The sequence below is a fragment of the Canis lupus genome, chromosome 4 (assembly GCF_011100685.1).
Source record: "Canis lupus familiaris isolate Mischka breed German Shepherd chromosome 4, alternate assembly UU_Cfam_GSD_1.0, whole genome shotgun sequence".
NCBI lineage: Eukaryota > Metazoa > Chordata > Mammalia > Carnivora > Canidae > Canis > Canis lupus.
The window spans coordinates 25779646-25804391 of NC_049225.1; the positions used below are offsets into that span (position 1 = coordinate 25779646).

Sequence of the window (24746 nt, forward strand, 5' to 3'; positions counted from 1 at the left end):
TTGCCTCTCTCTGTGTGTGTCTCTCATAAATAAACGAATAAAATCTTTAAAAATATATATTGGGGAAGCTCATGATGTTTGGAGGAAGAACTTTCTAACACTTGAGGTTTAACATTTAATATCAACACTGAAGAAAGGGATAGGTACATAGACCTTTTTTTGGCCTCAGTATGATATTTCTGATGCCGTTACACAATATTCATGTTCTTCCCTTTTGTCTGTGTTTCAGGTTTTCTGTCTCAACTGGTCTCTGACAAGCCCCTGACTGAATGCATCCGTGCTGGTCACTATGCAGCAAGCGTCATAATTAGGCGGACTGGCTGTACTTTTCCTGAGAAGCCAGACTTCCACTGACAGAAAAGCAGGAAACCCAAGCCCAGGAGTACAGATAGTGCTCTGATTGCTTCCTGAGAATTCCCATATTAATAAAGAAGAAAATTATCTGCCATCTTTTCCTACTATAATAATATTCATTCTTAATTTAGGGAGTATAGTAATGCTCAGTAGAATCTTTATTCTCTCAACAACCTAAAAAAATAATGTCTATTTCCGTAGTTTGATAGTGCTACTTAAATGTTGATTAAACAGGAATACAGCATTTCAATGGAAATTTTTATTTCATTTTCAATTACTTTGTAAATTCATGTGTATTTAGCAAATTGATCAGTTTTTTTACATTTCTGCTTTGAATGCAGATGCAATTTAATATAATAGATTTTTAAACAGGAATTAATGCTAACACATCAATCTTTAGCTTTTTATACAAGTATATTTAATTTAGAATTGTGTGTATGTATATATGTATGTGTGTATATGTATACATACATATATGTATACCACATATATAAATAATAAATGGTCAAATAAGGTACGGAAATATATATCTTGCCAAGTTATGCCAAATAATCTCTTTAGCACATACTCAAACATGTAATAAACTTTGGATAATTAAATAGTTTGCCAAATTATGATATTCAAATTATAATCTTATATTTACCTATGATACTCTGTGATTTGATACAAATAAAAAACTTGTCATATGGGAATTTTTTTCTGTCTTTGCCCTGTGCTCAATAAACTAAAGAAATAAGATCATTATTTAATATTGGGCCCTGAAATGATATCTAATTCATTGATGGTGATAGAACAACATAATACATTGAAAAATAACTTAGTATTTGAGGCAATGAGTCACTGTTTTAGGGAGACAGAATTGCATAATAGAACCTCTGGAGTCTGATTTAATTATCTTTATATACCCTGGGGCAAATTACTCAACCTCTTTTATCTTCCCTTCTATAAAATGGGATAATACAAGATCGTTGAGATGACTTAAGAGAGAATACCAAGTATATAATGCTAGCTACATGCCTAGTAAGTGCTTAATAAGTACCTGCTATTTTTATCATTATAAATATTATTCTTGAGTAAGAAAAAGATGAGATGCCTCGATGGCTCAGTTGGTTAAGTGTGAGACTCTTGGTTTCGGTTTGGGTCGTGATCTCAGGGTTGTGAGATCAAGCCCAGCATTGAGCCCCACATCAAGCTCCATGCAGAGTCTGCTCGAGATTCTTTCCTCTTCTCTCTCCCTCCTCTTCTCCTCCCCTGACTTACACACGTTCTCTCTCTCTCTCTCTCAAATAAATAAATAAATAAATAAATAAATAAATAAATAAAATCTTTTTTTAGAAAAAGAAAAAGGTGGGATGCCTGGGTGGCTCAGTGGTTGAGCATCTGCCTTCAGTCCAGGACGTGATCCTGGAATCCCTGGATCGAGTCCTACATCAGGCTCCCTACATGGAGCCTGCTTCTCTCTCTGCTTGTGTTTCTGCCTCTCTCTCTCTGTGTCTTTCATGAATGAATAAATAAAAATGTTTAAAAAAAAAAAAAAACGAAGACAAGCTGGGTGCTTGAGTATATTACAAAGTAGAAGAGAAATTTTAAAAAGCAAGAGTAGCTATTGTGTTTTCTTATTTTTCCGTCTATCTTTTTTTAAGATTTTATTTATTTACTCAGAGAGAAAAAAGAAGGCAGAGGGAGAGGGAGAGGTAGGCTCCCTGCAGAGCAGAGAGGCCCAGTGTGAGACTCAGTCCCAGGAGCCTGAGATCACAAACTGAGCCAAAGGCAGACGCTTAACTGACTGAGCCACACAGGCGACCTGATGTACCTTTAAATACTGCTTTATTTCTCTGAAAAAATCAGAGTTAAGACTTTTTTTTAGATCAGGGTAAGGATAATACATTTTTTATCTTAACTAAAGTCAAAGCAACTTTACCTAAAAGCTATTATTCTTACCAAGTTTTGCAAAGCAAGTATTGTAATTTTTTACCCTTCTGAAACAAACATGCATAATGGAAAGATTGTTTTAGACACAAGCTACAAAGGAAGCATGTGTTTGGCTGGCGGTCTGAAACTACCACCAGTGTTGAAATATAAAAATAGGCACTTATGGGGATCTCTGGGTGGCTCACCAGTTGAGTCCCTGCCTTTGGCCCAGGGTGTGATCCTGGAGTCCCAGAATCGAGTCCCACATCAGGCTCCCTACATGGAGCCTACTTCTCCCTCTGCCTGTGTCTCTGCCTCTCTGTGTGTCTCTCATGAGTAAATAAATAAAACCTTTAAAAAAAGATAGGCACTTATTCATTTATGTTACTATATCACCTTCAGAAAAGTATCCATTTAGTAATAATTCCATTAGATAAAGTAGGTTTAAAATGTAAACTTCTTTTAATGATTCAGTAGTAGTTCTATGTTCTAGTCCTCAGCTTTGTATCTCCTTAGACAAGTTCTTGAACTCCTCTGAGCCTTGGTTTTCTCAACTGTAAAATGAGGAAAACCTATCCACCCCTAGTGAGAGGATGTTAAGAGAATGCATATGTAAAAACATTTTATAAATGGCTAAATAAATTTAAATATGAAAAGCAGTTTGACATCTTTCAAAGGTACCAAAGCAATCTAGTGGGGAAGGGAAAGTCTTTTCAATAGACAACACTGTAAAAAAAAAAAAAAAAAAAAAAAAAAAAAAAAAAAATAGACAACACTGTAATAATTAAATATCTATATGAGAAAAAAAAATGAACCTTACCTCACACTATACATAAAAGAGATGGATCATGGCCATAACATAAAAGCCAAAGTATTCTGCTATTAGAAGAAGATACATGAGAATATTTTCACAACTTGAGTATAGGCAAAAGTTTCTTGGAGAGGGCTTTGAAAGCACTTACCACAAAAGAAAAAAATACTGATAAAATGAACTCGAAAAAATTTTTTTTGTTCATCAGGACATCATTAAGAATATGAATAAACAAGCCACAGGCCAGGATAAAGTATTCACAGCACATACATTTCGACAAAGAACTTCTATTTTAGACTATATTAAAAACTTTTACAACAATGAAAAGACAGATGACCTTACAAAACAAAATATGTGAATGGCCAATAAGCTCATGATGAAGTATGTAGCATCATTAGTCATAGAGAAATGAACATTAAAATTTCAATGAGTTAGTTCTGTACTAGAATGACTAAAATTTAAATGACAACACCAAATGTTAGAGAGGATGTGAAGCAACATTGCTAGTGGAAGTGTAAAATGTAACAACCATTTTGGAAAAAGGCCTGGAAGTTTCTAATAAAATTAAACACACCTATTCTTTGAGCCAGCCATTCCACTCTGGTATTTACCCAAGAGAAATGAAAGCATATGTCCACAAAAAGACTTGTATTAGACTATTTATAGCAGTTTTATTCATTGTTGCCAAAAACTGGAAACAGGGTAGTTGTCCAACAGCAGGAGAATAGATAAAAACTGTGGTATATTCAAACAATGGAATAATACTCAGCAAAAGAAAGAAATTACTGACAAAACAACATGAATCAATCTCAAAAACATTTTATTGAGTGAAAGAAGCCAGACATGAAAGAGCACAAACTGTAAGATTCCATATAAAGTTCTAGAACAGGCAAAACAAACCTATAGTGAAAAAATCAGACCAAAGATTGGCTTTGTGGGAGAGAGAAGTGGAAACTGGGAAGGGAGATGAAGGGCATTTTAGCTGACAGTGAAGTTCCATGTCATAATAGGGGATACACAGGTGTATGCATTTGTCAAAACTTGGAGAATGTCCTACTTAAGTTCCATGATTGTTTAATCACACATACAAAAAACTCAAATAATGAACTCTAGTTTATCATTAATGATATACATAAAAAATAGAGATGAAGTGCCTTGATGTCTTCAACTTACAGTGGAGTGCAGCAAAAAATGAGATGAATGGAAAGAGGGATGAAGAGATATATAGCAAGTACACCAAAATGTTAAATTTTGTAGAATGTAGGTTGTAAATACATGTTTGCTTTTCAACATTTCTGTGTGGTTGGAATTTTTCCTAATTGGAAAAAATATAAAGTATTTAGGAAAACCTATGAAACTTGATCAATAGCAGCATCTCAGGAAGAAGATAAAACAGAACATAATACAAAATCTTCCTCAAGTTATGATGGGATCACATCCTGATAAACCCATCAAAAGTTGGAAATATTTTACTTACAACTTAAAATGCATTTTAAGTTGAAAATGCATGTAATACACCTAACCTATTGAACATCATAGCTTAACCTCACCTACCTTCAATGTACTCAGAATTAGCTAGAGTTGGGCAAAATCATCTAACACAAAGCATATTTTATAATAAAGTTGAATAGGTCATGTAATGTTTGAATACTGTACTGAAAGTGAAACACAGAATGATTGTTTGCATCCAGAATGGTTGTAAATGTTTTGGTTGTTTGCCTCATCTGTTTAAAACCCTCTGCCCCCTTCAGTGTCAAGAAGCCTCCACCCTCTTTGACTATCCACCACTTAACCACTTTAACAGCCTTCCTACTGCTATCCCTCCTTGTAACCCTTCACTCCAGCCCAAACATAGAACTATGCTCATGCCTCTGTCTGGATTACTGTTTTTCTTCTACAAGATCTCAGTTGTAGATCCAATCCAAAAGTCAGGTCCTCTAAAAAGTTTTCTCCAGGGACGCCTGGGTGGCTCAGCGGTTTGGCGCCTGTCTTCGGCCCAGGGCTGATCCTGGAGACCCAGGATCAAGTCCCACCCACATCAGGCTCCCTGGATGGAAACTGCTTCTCTCTCCCTGCCTCTTTCTCTGTATTTCTCATGAATAAATAAATAAAATATTTTTTTAAATAAAAAATAAAAAGTTTTCTCGAAACCTCCAGGTTAGGACAGCCCAGGTGGCTCAGAGGTTTAGCCCCACCTTCGGTCCAGGGCGTGATCCTGGAGACCCAGGATCGAGTCCCACGTCGGGCTCCCTGCATGGAGCCTGCTTCTCCCTCTGCCTGTGTCTCTGTCTCTGTCTCTGTGTCTCTCATGAATAAATAAAATCTCAAAAAAATAAAAAATAAACCCCCAGGTTAGTTGCTAGTATATGCCTTCTTCTAAGGTAGGACTATCCACTGCCACATAGTAGATGCTGAATAAATGTTTGCTCATTGAAGGCCTCTCTCATTTCTCCAGATCCCTGTGGTGAGTTAGAGATTTGGGGATGGCAAAGTCACCAAACATTTTAGCTGCCAGGACAGCTATAATTGTTTATATTATCTGCCTATATTTCGGATCACATTCTCTATGATAGAACCCTCTTTTCTTTCCTATTTATCTTCATTCTTAAAAGTCTGTTCCCTAAGTTGGCAAGAGAAAAGGGTACCCAGGGTACGACAGCTGGACCACCTTCTCTTCCCATCCAAACTACATAATCTGGGATCCCTGGGTGGCGCAGCGGTTTGGCGCCTGCCTTTGGCCCAGGGCGTGATCCTGGAGACCCAGGATCGAATCCCACGTCGGGCTCCCGGTGCATGGAACCTGCTTCTCGCTCTGCCTCTCTCTCTCTCTCTCTCTCTCTCTCTCTGTGACTATCATGAATAAATAAATAAAATCTTTAAAAAAAAAAAACTACATAATCTATATGCATATAAATGAAGCATGATTGTGTGATACGCTGCAATCTTTTATCCTTTGTGACTTCTTGATCTTTTCCTATGTCAGGAAAATCTGGGATCCCTGGGTGGTGCAGCGGTTTAGCACCTGCCTTTGGCCCAGGGCGCGATCCTGGAGACCCAGGATCAAATCCCACGTCGGGCTCCCGGTGCATGGAGCCTTTTCTCCCTCAGCCTGTCTCTGCCTCTCTTTCTCTCTCTGTGTGACTATCATAAATAAATAAAAATTAAAAAAAAAAAGAAAATCTATAATGTGGCTAGAATTTGAGAACCAGGCTCTAATTTAATCCCTGCACTAATTAGCAACTAAAGGGGAAAATTATTACACCTTGCTGAGCTTCAGTTTCCGCTCTTTAAAATGACTTTGCATGAGACATTTTGGAAGACCTAGTACAATGTATAAATATGCAGGAGTCATTCATTCATTTAGCAAACATTCACCACTTAAATGTCAAGTAATGTGCTAGATGTAAGTATATAGAGCACAATAAAAATGCAAGGTTTTTTCTTGCAAGTGTGTTTTGGACTGTATTATGTTTTTAATATTCTATATAGTGGTGTTTCTTCCCCACTCCGCCCTCATTTGGTCAAAATAATTTTCTCTGATTTCCTTCTTTAAGGTCTGCTAAGTAGCATAGAGTGGTGGTTAACAGCATGGGCTTAAACCAGACATTCAAGGTTTGAATCCTGACGCTGCCACTTTTTAGCTGTGAGACATTGGGTAAGTCGCTTAACTTATTGGTGCTTTGCTTTCTGAATCTTTAAAGTGCAATAATACCTACCGCATTAGGTTTCATAAAGAATAAAAGCTTTAATATGTATAAGTCTTCAAATGTTATTGAGCTTTAAGAAATGTACTTAGCTGAGTGACGTAAGTCAATCAGAGAAAGACAAACGTTATATGTTCTCATTCATTTGGGGAATATAAATAATAGTGAAAGGGAATATAAGGGAAGGGAGAAGAAATGTGTGGGAAATATCAGAAAGGGAGACAGAACGTAAAGACTGCTAACTCTGGGAAATGAACTAGGGGTGGTAGAAGGGGAGGAGGGCGGGGGGTGGGAGTGAATGGGTGACGGGCACTGGGGGTTATTCTGTATGTTGGTAAATTGAACACCAATAAAAAATAAATTAAAAAAAAAAAGAAATGTGCTTAATAAGAAGTGGTGGTTATTATTATTTGCTACCTATGGTTCATAGAGTACCTACTTACCTTGCCATTAAATCAATCCTGTCCCAGGTACAAGAAAGCAACTAGATTAGAGACCTTGTTTCTCATCTATATTTTTAAAATAAGTATGTGATTATATTCTTATAGGCCTGCTCTACCCAGTATGGTAGCTACTAGCCTCATGTGGCTATTGAGCACCTGAAATGTGGCAAATGGGAAGAGTAGTGCTGCAAGTATAAAGTAAGCTAAATTTTAAAGATTTAGAAGAGAGGCATCAGGGAAAATAACTGAGAAAGGAATGCCATAAGTCTACCTCTCTATAAGATCAACTAAAAACTAGCAAAAACTATGAGAATCAACTTTTTCAGAATTCTGAACAGTAATAAAAAAAAACTTGAAGCAACTTGCGAGCACAAGACAAATGGCTGCATACATCAACTATACTCAAATTTTTTTTAAAAAAATTTAAATGGCTACATCTTGATAATGGTGAGCTACATGGCATTTTACCTTGCCCTACTCCCATCTTCCACACTCAAAGGAATGCAAGAAAGAAGAAGAAAGTATTGGCCTATACATAGAAAAAAAGCAACCAATATAAAACTGTCTCTGAGGAAGCCCAAACATAAGACTTACTGGACAAAGACTTTAAATCACCAGTTTAACCATGTTCAAACAGCTAAAAGAAAACATGTCTAAAGGAAAGCATAATGTCTTGCCAAATAGAGAATATCAATAGGGAGATAGAAAATATAAAAAGGAATCAAATATGGGATCCCTGGGTGGCGCAGCGGTTTGGCGCCTGCCTTTGACCCAGGGCGCGATCCTGGAGACCCGGGATCGAATCCCACGTCGGGCTCCCGGTGCATGGAGCCTGCTTCTCCCTCTGCCTGTGTCTCTGCCTCTCTCTCTCTCTGTGACTATCATAAAATAAATAAATTAAAAAAAAAAAAAAGGAATCAAATAGGGGCACCTGGTTGGCTCAAGTCTATAAAGCATGTGACTCTTGATATTGAGGTTGTGAGTTAAAACACCACATTGGGTGTAGAGATAACTTAAACATAAAATCTTAAAAAAATAAGGCAGCCCAGGTGGCTCAGTGGTTTAGCACCACCTTTGGCCCAGGGCGTGATCCCGGAGACCTGGGATCGAGTCCCACATTGGGCTCCCTGCGTGGAGCCTGCTTCTCCCTCTGCCCATGTCTCTCTCTCTCTCTCTCTCTCTCTGTGTGTGTGTGTGTGTGTGTCTCTCATGAATAAATAAATAAAATCTTTTTTTTTAAAGATTTTATTTATTCATGAGAGACACACACAGAGAGAGAAACAGACACAGGCAGAGGGAGAAGCAGGCTCCACGCGGGTAGCCCGATGTGGGACTCGATCCCCAGGACTCCAGCATCACACCCTGAGCCAGAAGGGAGACGTTCAACCGCTGAGCCACCCAGGCGTCCCAAATAAAATCTTTAAAAAAAAAAACTTTAAAAAAATATAGATACTCTGAAATTAAAAATTACAACGACTGAAATGAAATCACTAGAGGGGTTCAGCAGTGCATTTGACAAGGCAGAAAAAAAATCAGAGACTTGAAGGTAGCCCAATTGAGATTATCTGAGGAGCCTAAAGAGTAAGAAGACAAATGAAGCCCCATGGTACACCATCAAACATATCACTATACTCATAATAGGAATCCCAAAAGAGGAGAAGAGAGAAAGAATATGTGAAGAAGTAATGGCTGAAATATTCCCAAATTTGACAACAAACATAAATCTACCTGTCCAGTAAGATCCACAAACTCTAAGTAGGATAAATTCAAAGAGATTTGCAATCAAACATATTAAATCAAACTGCCAAAGGACAAAGACAAAGAATCTTGAAAGCAGCAAAAAAAAGAAGAGACTCTCACATACCAGGAATCCTCAGTAAGGTTAACAACGGATTTCTCATCAGAAATCAGGAAAGCTCTCCCTCTGCCTGTGTCTCTGCCTTTCTCTTTCTCTGTGTCTCTCATGAATAAATAAATAAAAATCTTAATAAAAAAAAAAAAAGAAGAAGAAGAAATCAGGAAAGCTAGGGTGCCTGGGTGGCTCAGTCAGTTGAGAGTCTCCCTTCGGCTTGGGTCATGGTCCTGGGGTCCTGGGATTGAGCCCTGAGTTGGGCTCCCTGTTGGGCAGGGAGTCTGCTTCTCCCTCTGCCTCCTCCTGCTCATGCTGGCTCTCTCTCTCTCAAATAAGTAAGTAAATAAATAAATAATTTTTTTTTAAAAAAGGATTCAGGAAAGCCGAAAGATAATGGGTCAAGAAAATGAAAATATAAGCCACGGGGGGGCGGGGGGGGGATTCCTGGGTGGCTCAGCAGTTTAGCGCCTGCCTTTGGCTCAGGGTGTGAGCCAGGAGACCCGGGGTCAAGTCCTGCGTTGGGCTCCCTGCATGGAGCCTGCTTCTCCCTCTGCCTGTGTCTCTGCCTCTCTCTCTCTCTCTCTCTCTGTGTCTCTCATGAATAAATAAATAAAATCTTAAAAAAAAAAAAAAAAGAAAAGAAAATATAAGCCACAGACTGGGAGAAAATATTTGCAAGAAACATATCTGATAAAGGACTGTTATTCAAAAATATACTAAAAACTCTTAAAACTCAACAATAAGTGCAGCCCGGGTGGCTCAGCGGTTTAGCACCGCCTTCAACCCGGGGCATGTGATCCTGGAGACCCCGGATCTAGTCCCATGTCGGGCTTCCTGCATGGAGCCTGCTTCTCCCTCTGCCTGTGTCTCTGCCTCTGTGTCTGTGTGTCTCTCATGAATAAATAAATAAAATCTTAAAAAAAAAAAACTCAACAATAAGAAAACAAACAGCTTGGTTAAGAGTAGGCCCAAGACCTGAACAGACATCCTACCAAAGAAGTCATACAAAGGAAAATTAATTATATGAAAAGATGGTCAACATCACAGGTCATCAGGTGATTGCAAATTAAAACATCTTCACACCTATTATAAAGGCCAAAACCCAGAATACGGAAAACACAAAATGCTTCTGAGGACGTTGAGCAACAGGAACTCTCATTCATTGCTGGTGGGAATACAAAATAGCGCAGCTACTTTTGAAGATTGTTTGGCTATTTCTTACAAAACTAAACATACTCTTATCATACTGACCCAGCAATCACAGTCTTTGGTATTCCACCCAAGAGTTGAAAACTTACATCCATCCTAAAATCTACATACAGATGTTTATAGCAGCTTTATTCATAATTGCCAAAAGTCGGAAGCAACCAAGATGTCCTTCAATAGGTGAATGAATAAACTTGTACATCCAGGCAGTGGAATAATATTTGGTGCTAAAAAGAAAGAAACTATCAAGCCATGAAAAGATATGCAAGAAGCTTAAATGCATATTACTAAGGGAGAGAAGCTAATCTGAAAAGGCTACAAACTATATGATTCCAATTATATAACATATTGGAAAAGGCAAAACTATGGCAACAATAAAAAGATCAGTGGTTGACGGGGCACCTGGCTGACTCAGTCAGAAGAGCATGTGACTCTTGATCTCAGGGTCATGAGTTCAAGACCCATGTTGGGTGTAAGCTTACTTAAATAAAAAAGAAACTTTAAAAAAACTAAAGATTATTGGTTACCAGAGGTTGAAGGGCGATGGGATGAATAAGCAGAGCACAGAGGATATTTAGGATAGTGAAACTGTTTCTGTATGATATTGTAATAATGAATACATGTCATTATACACTTATTCAAATCCACAGAATGTAAAACACCAAGAGTGAGCCCTAATGTAATATATAGAGTTGGGTGATAATGATGTGTCAATGTAGGTTCGTCATTTGCAAAAATGTACCACTCCTGTGTGGAATATTCATCGTAGGGGAGACGGTGCATGGAGGGGAGGCAGGGAGTATATGGTAATTCCCTGTACTTTCTATTCAATTTTGCTGTGAACCTAAAGCTGACCTGAAAAAAAATATATTAAAAATAAAAAAGCAGTGGGCTGACATATTCGAACTGCTGACAGAAAAAAAGCAAAAACAAAAAACTATTAGCCAAGAATCCAGCAAAAATACCCTTCAGAACTGGAGGTGAAATTGAGATTCCCAGAAAAACAAGTTTGGGGTGTTCATTGCTGGCCAAACTGCCCTAAAAGATACCCTTTGTCCTTCCAGCCGAAATGAAAGGACACTAGCCAGTAGCTTGAATCCACACAAAGAAATAAAGAACACTGGTCAGGGTATACATGGGTAAATATTTTTTAGATAATGTATTTTTATTGTAACTCTTAACCTATTTGATTTAAAAGATAACTAAGGGAGATCCCTGGGTGGCTCAGCGGTTCGGTGCCTGCCTTTGGCCCAGGGCACGATCCTGGAGACCCTGGATCGAGTCCCACGTCAGGCTCTCTGTATGATGCCTGCTTCTCCCTCTGCCTTTGTCTCTGCCTCTCTCTCTGTGTATGTCTGTCATAAATAAATAAATCTTTAAAAAAATAATAAATAATAAAATAAAAGATAACTACATAGGGGCTTTCAAGTCTATGTGGATTCTTTGTAGGTATGCCTATTAAATTTTATTTTCTCCTGTTAATCTGTCTCATATCAATTTGATTCTAAATCTAGCTAGAAAAGGGCACCTGGGTGGCTCAGCGGTTGAGCATCTGCCTTTGGCTCAGGTCGTGATCCTGGGGTCCTGGGATTGAGTTCCGCATCAGACTCCTCACTGGGAGCTTGCTTCTCCCTCTGCTTATGTCTCTGCCTCTCCCTCTGTGTCTCTCATGAATAAATAAATAAAATCTTAAAAAAAAAAAAAAAAACAGAGTAAAATGGTGGTTAACAGCATATGGGTGGGAGGAGAAAAGAGTGATGATGTTTAAGGGCGCAAACTTGTAATGAGTAGTAAATAAGCCATAGAGAGCTAATAATACACAGTATAATGAATATAGACAATAAATTTGCACTATAATTATGTAATATGAATATCACGACATTGGCAGTCATATATAATGTATGAAAGTAACGTGTTGTACACCTTAAACTCAGACAATGTAACCTGTCAGATTTATTCAGTTAATAAAGTGCAAATTAAAACAAGAAGTATCTCTTCACACTGATTGGAATCAATAGAATTAAGTTAAATTAAATCAAATCAAACTAAAACTGACCATAACATATATGTATTGGTGAGGGTGCGGTGGAACTAGACGTCTCATATACTCCTAGCAGGATATAAAATGGTAACACCACTTTAGAAAGAATTTTGGAAGTTTCTTAAAATATTAAATGTATACCTACCACATAATCCAAACATTGCATTCAGGTATTTACCCGAGAAAAATGAAAGCACACATTCATACAAAGATTTATGCATGAATGTTCATAGCAGCTTTGTTTATAATAGCCCTAAACTGGAAACAATCCAAATGTCCATCAGTAGGTGAATGGATAAACAAATTGAAGTATATACATACAAGAGAATACTACTCATCCATATATATGAATGAATTATTGATATATTCAAATAACATGGATGAATCTTAAAATAATTATGCTCAATGAAAAAAGCCAGACACAAATCAGTACATATTGTGTGATTTCATTTATGTAAGATTCCAAAAAATGCAAACTAAACCATCATGACAGAAATCAGTTTAGCGGTTGCGTGGGAATAATGGGGTGATAGGAAGGGGGAAGTGGGAAGAACGGGTTTCAAAGAGGCATAAGGGAAATTTCGGAGTGATGGATATGCTCGTTATCTTGATTATGAGATGGCTTCACAGCTATATACATATGCCGAAACTTACCAAATCATATACTTTATGTACATTTCATTGTATGTCACTTACACCTCAATAAAGCTATTTTTAAAATTACATGTGTTAATAATATAAAATGCTATAGCTGTTATAACAAAAGTGGAGCAGTTCCTCAAAAAGCTAAACATGGAGTAATCATCAGACCTGAGCAATTCCACTTCTACATATCCACCCAATAGAAATGAAAACACATGTCCACACAAAGAAACTTGTGCATGAATCTCCATAGTAGCATTAATCATAATAACCAAAACTCAGCAGCAGCTCAAATGTCCATCAACTGATGAATGGTAAATAAATGCTACATCCACCTAATGGAATATTATATTCAGACATAAAAAAAATCAAATACTAATACATGGTACAATAGGAATGAATGTCAAAAGTGTTATGATGAGTGAAAAAGCCATCACAGAACACCATATGCTGCATGATCCCATTTATATGAAAAGTCCGAAAGAGCAAAATCTGTAGAATCAGAAAATGAATTAGTAGTTGCCTAAGCCTAAGGGTGGGAGAGACGGGGAAGTGACTACTGATGGATACAAACTTTCTTTTGGAGATGATGAAAAAGTTCTAAAATTAAAATATGGTAATGGTTGCACAATTCTATAAATATACTAAAAACCATTGAATCATATGCCTTAAACACGTAAAACTAATGGCATATAAATTATATTTCAACCAAAAGCTGTGAAAAATTGCATATATGGCTGGAATTATATTTTTGTTGTATACTACCATTTCAGAGAAACACAGCGTGGTGCAAAATATGGGCCAGAGTAAGTAGGACATTGTAGTGCTCATGATATGCCTCCTCTGCATATAATAAGCACTCCATGGAAATTTGCTCATTATTAGCATAAGACAAATGTTGCAGCCAATAAAAATTATTAGAGGTAATTTTTTGACCCCAGGATTTTTAAAAATCATCATGTGTAAAAAGATTTTAAATAGCCTGTTTACATTTTCTAAGTAATAATTAAACTCTCTAAAGTTAGCTTGAATGTACAAATTACTTTCAAGTCTAGAATAGTTTTTGTCTTTAATGATTTTCATGTAATGACTGAGGATGCCATCCCCCACTCTCCTCCATTTACATCAGAGTTTTCTTTCCATCTTGTCAGATTGCTGCCTTGGGAAAGTTCAGACAGAAGCAAGCTTTCTAATCAAGTGCCACCTAATGGTGCGTCAATATTTGGCTGTCTCAGATCTTTAAGTCCACCAAATGAATTTTACTGAGTTTGATGCCAGAATCAAATAACTTTATGGTCCTAAACTGAAAGCATGATGTCTGTGTGTGTTTGGGGCATGAAGATGACTGGCAGTTTATTTTTTCCAAAAGGATGGAACTGTCTTCCTTTCCAAGGGAAAAGATGATCCTAAAATATCCTGTATGAAAAATAAAGAAATGAAAGCTTTGATAAGCATAGCAATCCCACAGATGTCCATGTCCTAATCCCTGAAAACTGTGAGCATATTATGTAACGTGGCAAAAGGGACTTTGCAAATGTAATTAAGGTTACAGACTTTAAAATAAGGAGATTATTCTGGATGATCTGGGTGAGCCCAGGCTGATCTGGGTGAGCCTTTAAAAGCAGAGAACTTTCTCTAACAGGAAGTAGGAGAAATGAGGCAGAAGGAGAAGTCAGGCAGATTTGAAGCATGAGATGGACGCAATGCACCATTGCTGGCTTGGAAGTCATAGGAGCAATGTGACAAGGAATACAGGAAAGCTAAGAAGCTGAGAGGGGCCCCAGGGCTCCAGGCTGATGGCCAGAAAGGAAACAGGACCTACAACCCTCAGCCCTACAACCATAAGGAACTGAATTTGACCAACCACCAGAGTGAACTTGTTAGAGGATTCTTCTCCAGAGCCTCCAGTAAGGAAAAAAGCCTTGCAGATATCTCAATTTGGGCATTTTGGAATCTGAAGGAATTTACCACCAGACTTGTGACTACAGAACTGTAAGATAACAAACGAGTATTGTTTTAAGCTTCTAAATTGTGCCAATTTGTTACATGGCGGTAGAAAACCAATACAAGAGTTACTGAAGGGCAGCCCGGATGGCTCAGTGGTTTAGCGCCGCCTGCAGCCCAGGGCGTGACCCCGGGGTCCTGGGATCGAGTCCCGCATCGGGCTCCCTGCATGGAGCCTGCTGCTCCCTCTGCCTGTGTCTCTGCCTCTCTTTCTCTCTCTGTGTCTCTCATGAATAAATAAATCTTTAAAAAAAAAAAAGTTAAAAAAAAAAGAGTTATTGGAAAAAAATTTAGGAACCCTGTGTGCTTAAAAATTCTTTGCCAGGGAAGATAAGGGGAGTGGTGCTTAAATTTTAAAATTGGAAGACACATTCAGGGATATAAATAAAAATATTATGGGAGGAATCATATCACAGAACCAAGGCTTTGGGCTCGCAAACTGGCTCTGACATTGGGCTCTGCAGCAGGCATGGAACTGGTCTGATAGATTTAGCTACGGTTGTGCAAATTCAGAAAGATGCAGAGGATAAAGAAAAGAAGTGGGCAACATTGGACTTTTATTCGTGTCTGATGTCTGCAATTCCTATGGGGAGGTTCTATGAGAAAGGAATAGCCTTGATGCTGCTTTTTGCCCCCTGCTTGCCATCACTGGAGTTTTCTACTCCATACAAAGCCAATTGGTCACCCCTGCCTCCAGTCATCAGCCCAGCCTGGCACCAACCAAGAGTATTGGAAAGCTCTAGAATGGGGTCATACTTGGTGGTCCTCCCTGGAAAAAGAAAGCCAGTCCTTCCAAGAAATGCACATACAAGGCCACAGTTCCCCAGAGAAAAGGCAGGACCAAAGCATGAAATACATCTCTTGCCATTTGGCTTGTTGCTGTATAAATCTTTATTCTGTCTTGCTTCCATAAATTCTTCAAAGGTCTGAGACTCAGGAAACCTGGGGCATTTGCCCAATTTTAGTCTTCCAGCTTGAACATGATGATTGTTCAAGTCATTGCCAAGGAATAAGAAACAATTAATTCCAAAGCTATATATGCTATAGAAATAATGGTGAGGTTTCCAATTTATTTTACAAAGCTAACATACACACATACCCTCCACAGGCTAGACCAGACTAGTCTCACTTATTTATATGGAATTAATACACTTACAGCCTAAGTGGACTACTACTAAATCTAACCCATCAGTACAATATGTTAAATAATATTCCATTACCAAGCAGAACTTGGCCCAGAAATGGAAATATAATCAATATTTTAAAATTTATTAATACTATATACAGTGTCTGTTTGGTACATAGCATAGTCTTGGTATCTAACAAAATGACTGGCATGCAGTAGACAGTAAGTATTTGCTGAATGAATATTCACTATCAATAATCCATTTGAAAGTAAAATGAGAAGAAAAAGTACCAATTATAGCAATTCTATATAAGTATATAAAAATGTATATATACACATGTGTGTGTACATGTATATGTTTCACCCAAGAATAAACTTAACAATATGTATTCAATATTTACTTGACAAAAAAATTAAAGAGCAAAATTTTACCAAGGTACATAAAAGGAGATAAATGAATGTGCAACAATGTGACTACACTTAAAAAATACTGTATTGTATACTTAAAATTTGCTGAGAGTAAACCCTAAATGTTCTCATCACAAAGAGAAAAGAAAAAACAGAAAAAACAGAAAGGAAAAGAAAAGAAAAAAGAAAATGTCAACTATGTGAAGTGATGTGTATGTTCATTACCTTCATTGTGATGATCATTTCACAATGGATATGTGTATCAAATCATCAAGTCATACACCTTAAATATATACAATTTTAAATTGTCAATTCTCCCTCAATAAAGATGGAAAAAGGAAAGAAATATTTCTGAAATAATCCTGAAAACAAAAAAATAAAACATGTTGTATTAAAAAAGATAAAGATAGGGATCCCTGGGTGGCGCAGCAGTTTAGCGCCTGCCTTTGGCCCAGGGCGCGATCCTGGAGACCCGGGATCGAATCCCACATCGGGCTCCCGGTGCATGGAGCCTGCTTCTCCCTCTGCCTGTGTCTCTGCCTCTCTCTCTCTCTCTGTGACTATCATGAATAAATAAATAAAATCTTTAAAAAAAAAAAAAAAGATAAAGATAAATACACAAGAGACATGCCACATCTGTGGATAAGAAAATGCAATTATTATAAAGATGTCACTTCTTCTCAAATTAATTTATAAATGTAACGCAGGTCCCATTAAAATCCAAAAGAGATTTTTGGAAGAGGTGAGTCAATGAATTTCGGGAGGAAAAAAGAAATATGAGGGGATATCTTAAGTACTAAAACCTATTATAAAGCCAGAGTAATTAAACATCGAGATTTGGCATATATCAGTAAAATAAAACTTAAAACCTTCCAACAGACCCAAATATAAATAACTATTTAGTATATGATAAAAGTAGCATTTAAAATCAGAGGGTGAAATAGGTGAAGGGGGTCAAGGGGTACAAACTTCCAGTTATAAAATAAATATCATGGGGATATAATATACAGCATGGTGACTATAGTTGATAATACTGTATTACATATTTGAAAGTTGCTAAGGGAGTAGATCTTAAAAGTTCTCATCACAAGAAAAATAATTTATAACTATGGTGACATATTAACTAGACAATGTGGTGATCATTTCACAATATATACAAATATCAAATCATTATGCTGTATGTTTGAAATTAATATGATATTATATGTCAATTATATCTCAATAAAAAAATCAAAGGGGGAAATATGCTAGCAAATAGTGCTAGGATACTTGGCTTCTGTTTGGAAAAATTAAGTTTGAGTTCCTACTGTATGCCAATCATCAAAGTAAAGTTCCAAATACATGAGTTATTTTAAAGATTAATTGGTTGATTGATCGATTTTAGCGGGGCAAGGGACAGAGGGAGAGGGAGAGAAAATCTTAAGCAGACTCTGCACTGAGCACAGAGCCTGGCACAAGTCTTGAACCCATGACCCTGAAATCACAACCTGAGCTGAAACCAAAAGTTGGAAGCTTAACTGACTTTGCCACCCAGACACCTCTATGAGTTAATTTTTTAAAAAGATTTTATTATTCATGAGATAGAGAGTGGGGGAGTGGGAGAGAGAGAGAGAGAGAGAGGCAGAGACACAGGCAGAGAGAGAAGCAGGCTCCATGCAGGGAACCTGATGTGGGACTTGATACCAGGATTCCAGGATCACTCCCTAGGCCGAAGGCAGATGCTAAGCAACTAAGCCACCCAGGGACCCCTTAAAATATTTTAAAAATCAGGGACACCTAGGTGGCTCAGTGGTTGAGCATCTGCCTTTTTGGCTCAGTTCGTGTTCCCAGGTCCTGGAATCGAGTCCCACATCTGGCTCCCTGCATGGAGCCTGCTTCTCCCTCTGCCTGTGTCTCTGCCTCTGCCTCTCTCTGTGTCTTTCATGAATAAATAAATAAAATCTTAATAAAATGAAATAAAATCTTTTTAAAAATCATAAAAGATGCATAGTTTTGCCTATATAAAATTTTAAAACTTATATTTGATTTTTTAGATGAAAAAACAAACCACAAACAAGGGTAAGATATTGGCAATATGATAGACAAAGGCTTATTATCTTTAATTTGAAAAACAGTCTTGCAAAGCAGAAGGAAAAATACATACAACCTTTTAAATAAAATGAACAAAAGACAATTCACAAAAGAATAATACAAATGAAAAAAGTGTTTATACTCACTAATAAACATGAAAATACAAATCAAAATAAGTTATCTTTTTATACTTCAGACTGGCAATGATTTAAATAATGATAATATAAATACTGGGAAGCAAGGACTTCAGATGCTGTAGAAAGTGGTTAAAAGCTTTTAAAACATGACCTAAAAAAATAAAATAAAATAAAATAAAATAAAATAAAATAAAATAAAATAAAATAAAATAAAATAAAATAAAATAAATAAAATAAATAAATAAATAAATAAATAAAACATGATCTAGAAATGCTGTATCTAGAATTTTTTTCTGAAGGAAAGATCAAGCAATGTATGTAATGATTTTTGTTCAAAGATATCATCATGGAATTCCTTAAAATATTTTTAATGGAAATAATTAAAATGTTCTGCAATAGAAAACTGCTCTGGTAACTTATGGTCAAGTATATGATGGAATACCACAGAGCCCTTAAAAATCATGTTCAAGAGGGGCACCTGGCTGACTGAGTCAGTAGAGTATCCTGCTCTTAATCTTGGGGCTGTGAGTTCAAGCCCCACATTGGGCCTAGAGCTTACTTTAAAAAAAAAAAAAAAAAAAAAAGTCCCGCTGAAGAGTGTGTTCTCCTTGGTAAATATCAGAATGTTCAAGCCATTGGGCTCTGGAGTCAGACCTATATTCAAAACCTGTCTCTTCCCAGATTTGTGTCCCCAGGCAACTGTGTAACCTCTCTCAACTTCAATGTCCATACCTACCGTTTAAAGTCGTTGTGGGGAGGGGTGCCTGGGTGGCTCAGTCAGTTAAGTGTCTGACTCTTGATTTCGGCCCAGGTCATGGCCTCAGGGTTGTGAAATCCAGCCCAGTGCTGGGCTCTGTGCTCCACAGGGAGTCTATTTTATCTTCTTTCCCTCTCCCTGTTCCTCCTCCCCTCCCCCCACTGTGCTCATGCTAGAGGGCACGCAGGGTCTGTCTCCCCTGCTCAAGTAAATAAATCTTTAAAAATTAAATAAAATTGTTGTGAGGATAAAATAAATCATTTTCTATGAAGTGCTTATAAACACAGTGACTGGCATTCAATGAGTATTCACTGCTCTTATATATGGTGTGACTGGATTCTAAATCTTGAAGGCAATAATGCTAGCATACAAAAGACTTTTTTTTTTAAGATTTACTTATTCATGAGAGACATAGAGAGACAGGCAGAGGGAGAAACAGGCTCCATGCAGGGAGCCCGATGTGGGACTTGATCCCGGGTCTCCAGGATCACACACTGAGCTGAAGGCAGTGCTAAATTGTTGAGCCACCCAGGCTGCCCACAAAAGACTTTTAATAACCATCCTTTTAAAAGTAAAATATGATAAATATGATGGGGAGGGTTGACTGGGAAAGTTATACTTAGGTCAAAAAAGAAGATGTGACTGTAAAACAATGACATTGGTTTTATTTTATCCTATTTTCTTTAAAAATGTTAAGTAATCTTCACATCCAACATGGGGCTCAAACTCACAGCCCTGAGACCAAGAGTCACATGCTGTATAGACTGAGCCAGCCAGGTGTTCCCCCCCACACACACTTTTTTTTTTCTTTTTGACATTGGTTTTGTATGACTTAATTCAAACACTCAGGAGAAAATGCCAAAAAGAGAGCTTTCAAAAGTTTTAAACAGTAGCAGCATATTGAAATAAATGTAGATAGTCTCAGGAGGTGAATTCTTGGAAAGACAAGATTCATTTAGATATAAATGTTCTGTTCAAGGGTATGGGTCTCTTTATTTTCATGCTGTAACCCTACAGCCTTTTCTACATGGTCCACCTCAAAATACCTTTAGTAGTTGATTCACTCAACAAATACTTTCTGAGTACCTAGTGTGTACTAAGGACTGCCACAGGTTTAAGGTCTTTGCCATTGGGGAGTGATTTATTGTGGTTGGATGACATGGTCTCACCTCCCCAAGGTTCACAGTGCCCTGGAGATCCTGGTGCTGGGTCACCCAGGAAAACCCCAGGCTTACCTCCTTGGGAATAAGGAGGTCCTGGCTCTGTCTGCCGCATGCCCAACTGTGTGATCCCAAACTGGCTTGTGAATCTGTATCACAACCTCCTCATCTATAAATGAAAGTGTTAGGAGGATGACATTTGATTTTGTTCTTTATGCTACAAGCACAAAGAAACTAGTGACCCAGGACACACACACACACACACACACACACACACCTGAAAGATGTTTCACAAATGCCAAGGCCATGCCTAGCTCTGTTTTTCAAAAAAGGTCTGGCAGAGAAATAAAGGCTCAGGTCGTTAGTGGCTGCCAGCCTTTGGGTTCTTAGGCAAATTGTCTTACCTCCCCTATGAAATCAGGTTCTTGGTGTAGATGATCTCTGAAGTCCTTCCATTTTTGAAATTCCGTTTTGGGATCATTCGATTCTATTCAACAATCATTATTGAGCACTCTGTGCCAGGCACTTTCTAGGCCCAGAGGAATGACTCATAGACTCCATCATGTAATGACTCACCACCTTATTGAATCAGACAAGGGGATGTAGCACAGAGATGGAAATAGGTATGTGTATGCTTGTTCCAGGGTAGGCTTATAACATGCCGGGAGGTCCTTAATAAAAGGCCATGATCTTTGCCTATCTTCTATATGGGCCTTGGCCATTTTTTTATGGGCATTGAATATCCTAGAAGTCATCAAACACATACTCTCACCACATTTCTGTCCCCTGTTTTGAAGGAGAGGTGGGAAGCCTCTGTCCATTCTCTGTGGCCAGAACCAGCTTACAGCAAGCTCTGGTGTCAAGGACAAATGCTGCCTATGCTGAATGTGATGAGGGACAAGTACAGAATACAAAATACAGCTAACGGCTGAATTGATTATCTTTCTAAAATCTAAATGTTGTTTTTTAGCCCTCACCCCCCCACTTTGGGAGGGCTTTACTTTTATCAGTTAGGTCTTTCAAATCAATATCATGCAAAACAAAATTACAGTCATCGAAATCCAAAAATGTTTCCTCATTTAAGATCCACAGCTGAACCCATTCGACCACTTCCTATCAGAAGATACTCCCTGAACTGTCAGCCCTAAAGTTCCCACTGCCCAACAAGGCCAAATGCTACACACACACACACACACACAAAACAAACCCTCCAAGCCAATTGACTTTATTTCCAATGCCAAACACAGCTTTGAAATACAGGTTTAGACAGCACGCGGACTGCTGGGGAATAATTGCTTCAACAGGATCAGCCCTTTAAGGGCCAAAGGAGTAAACATGATCTTCCACGTGAGTAAAGTGCAGTAGCTGTACACAGATGAGACACATTAAAGGTCTACCTCCAGCTGCACAATCAGAAGTAGACTCTTTCCTTGCTCAAGTGTGAAAGCCCATCTATAAACAGCCTTCACAGCTCTGTGGTGCCAGACAATTGGACCATTGAAAGACAGGACCGGTAAGTGTTCCCCATTTCCAGGGATTATTCTGCGTGGCCCCGTAGAAATAGGGCGCTTTGTCCTGCTTCCCCTTTATGTGAATAAGTGTCTCATTCTTCCAGAAGCCACTGCTCCTGCTCCGTCTCTTGCTGTTACTGTTTACCTTTAGCAGCAGCAGGGAAGCCAATGTAAGGGAGCCAATCACAAAACAGTAACATTCCGGTGCTAGGGGCCTAGCATTCTCTCCCTAGGCATTGCTATTTGGCTCATAGACCCATTACTCAGAGTGGACTCAGGATGGTTTGGGGTAGAGGTTTTCTGGGAAGCAATAAAGCCACCCAGAAAGCCATAGTAAAGTACCCAACCCGAAAACATCCATTGAGACCTAACATACACCAGCAGTTTCCAGGCCCTGGGGCAAGAGCTCTGTTTGTGACCAAGTCCCTGCTCTCATGGAACACCCATTTAGTGAGGCCACAGAGATAAGAACTAATTACATCATATGTCAGGTGGTGTTCAGGGCAAGAGAGAGAAATCGGGACAAGGGGAGAGATGCTATTCTAGATAGCTGCTCAGGGGCGGTTCCTCCAACAAGGCAATATTTGAATGAAGAAACAGATTGAGTCATGCGCATTTCTGAGGCAAGAGAGTTGCAGCCAGAAGAACCAGTAAGGAAAAAGGCCCCAGTCAGGGTGTGCTTGGCATTTTGAGGACCTGCAGGTGGCACTTTGAGGAGCTGGTGACAGAAATTCCTCCCACAGAGCCTCTTATAGAAGATACTGAGGTAGATGACGAGTAAGGAGCTTCCTTTTATTTTTTTAATTTTTGAAGTTTTTATCTTGAAAGATTTTTTTAAGTAAGCCCTATCCCCCAACGTGGGGCTTGAACTCATGATCCTGAGATCAAGAGTCGCAAACTCTACAGATGAACCTGCCAGGCACCCCGGGAGCTCCCTTTTAAAAGTGCTGGTGACGATCTCTGTGTGAACAGCAGGTTGATCCTGCCCATAACTGGAGCTCATGTCTTCTAATCCCTCCATCCAGTCTCCTCAACACATGTTTTCTCTAGAGGGCCCCAGCTGCTGAAATCCAAGCAGCCTCACAGACCAACCACAGCAGGATGAAAATGAGAAAAACAGGCCAATCTTAAAAATATTCATAAAGAAAAACAAGTCTTTGGCTAATTTCTGTTGATCGTTTACTAAGTTAAAAACACTTTATATAATATCTTGTATGTAGATGTGATTATCTGCCTTATACACATGAGTTACCTGAAGCAGGATTTGAACCCAGGCTGTCTGACTCCAGAGCCCATGTTCTTTTCCGCAGCATAGCATCTTCTCCTGTGCGCTGCAGTCATGTATTAGATACAACAGACCCATTGCTAACCCACTGGTTACAAAGTGTTGCCAGGGAGCAAACCTCCGGATTTGGTTTGAGATTGCACAGGGACCCCTGATAACTAGCAAGTTGTTTGTATACAGCGCTGTCACTTACTTCCTCACCGCCTACGTGTCTCCTAAATGTGTGCCATGTCTCCATTGCAAGTTTGGCCATTCCACAAACCTACGAGGTAGCAAAATGCCATCTTCAGACCAACTCACATCTGAAGCACCACGGTGGGCCCTCCAGTGATGAGCCTAAGTGCTTTCTGCCAAACTGGTGCCATATGTGTAGCTGGCACACATGATATGGCCCAAAGAGGTTAATATTCATTTCCCTTTCTCCAAAAGACTTTTAGTACATGGAATCGGGGCAGCCCAGGTGGCTCAACGGTGTAGCACCTGCCTTCGACCCAGGGCATGATCTGGAGTCCCGGGATCGAGTCCCACATCAGGCTCCCTGCATGGAGCCTGCTTCTCCCTCTGCCTATGTCTCTGCCTCTCTCTCTCTCTCTCTCTCTCTCTCTGTCTCATGAATAAATGACTTTTAAAAAAAAAATAGTACATGGAATCATGGAATGTCAGAGTCAAAATGGACCTGAAGTTCTCTGACACCAATCTTCCTCTGATCATTCCCGTCTACTACTCCATATTTTTGCCAAGTGGTCATCCTGCTTATGCTAGAACACTTTAGTTTCCAGGGAACATACCACCTCCTGCGCAGCTCTTCAGTCTCTGGGCAGCTCTGGGCAGCTTCCTTACACTGTGTCAATATCTGGCCTCCCTCAGTCTCCACCCTGTGAAATTAATTTGTACTCTTCCCGGGAGGCTATGCAGTATACCTCTAATCCCTGTTATGAGGAAGCCAAACATTTGCTATATACTTCTGTTAATATAGCCTAAAGTCACAGCTTTTTTGACACTTACATCATACTGTTGACTCACATTGAGGTTTTCTTCAACTAAAACTTGTGGGGTTTTTTTTAGTTTATTACTGTTAAGCCATATCCTTGTGTCCCCACTAGCACGCTTGATTTAATGGGTTATAAGACCTTATATTTATCTTTATGAAACTTCCACTAGATGGGCATTTATTGATTAAGTCTTTCTGGATCACAATGTTATGCATTTTCTTGCTATTCCTCCCACTTTCACTTCACCTATGATTATTTAGGGAAGCATCTGTCAACAGGGTTTCAAAATCAAATACCTATGGAGACCAAGGAGGTGACATAAGTGGATCAAT

The 24746-nt window shown here is 38.6% G+C and overlaps 1 protein-coding gene across 9 annotated transcripts in view; it reads left to right on the top strand.

The window, feature by feature from the left end:
• The window catches only part of ADK (adenosine kinase), a 508004-nt gene extending 506906 nt beyond the window's left edge, over positions 1-1098 (top strand). For 7 of the 9 annotated variants that reach the window (XM_038534415.1, XM_038534420.1, XM_038534417.1 and 4 more), the window contains one exon: positions 230-535. In XM_038534415.1, the coding sequence (XP_038390343.1) occupies positions 230-354 (125 nt within the window). In that variant the 3' untranslated portion in view covers positions 355-535. Of the gene's footprint in view, positions 1-229 lie in introns of all 9 variants that reach the window. The other 2 variants (XM_038534413.1, XM_038534418.1) reach the window with 1 other exon arrangement.
• Positions 1099-24746: the final 23648 nt, after the last annotated feature.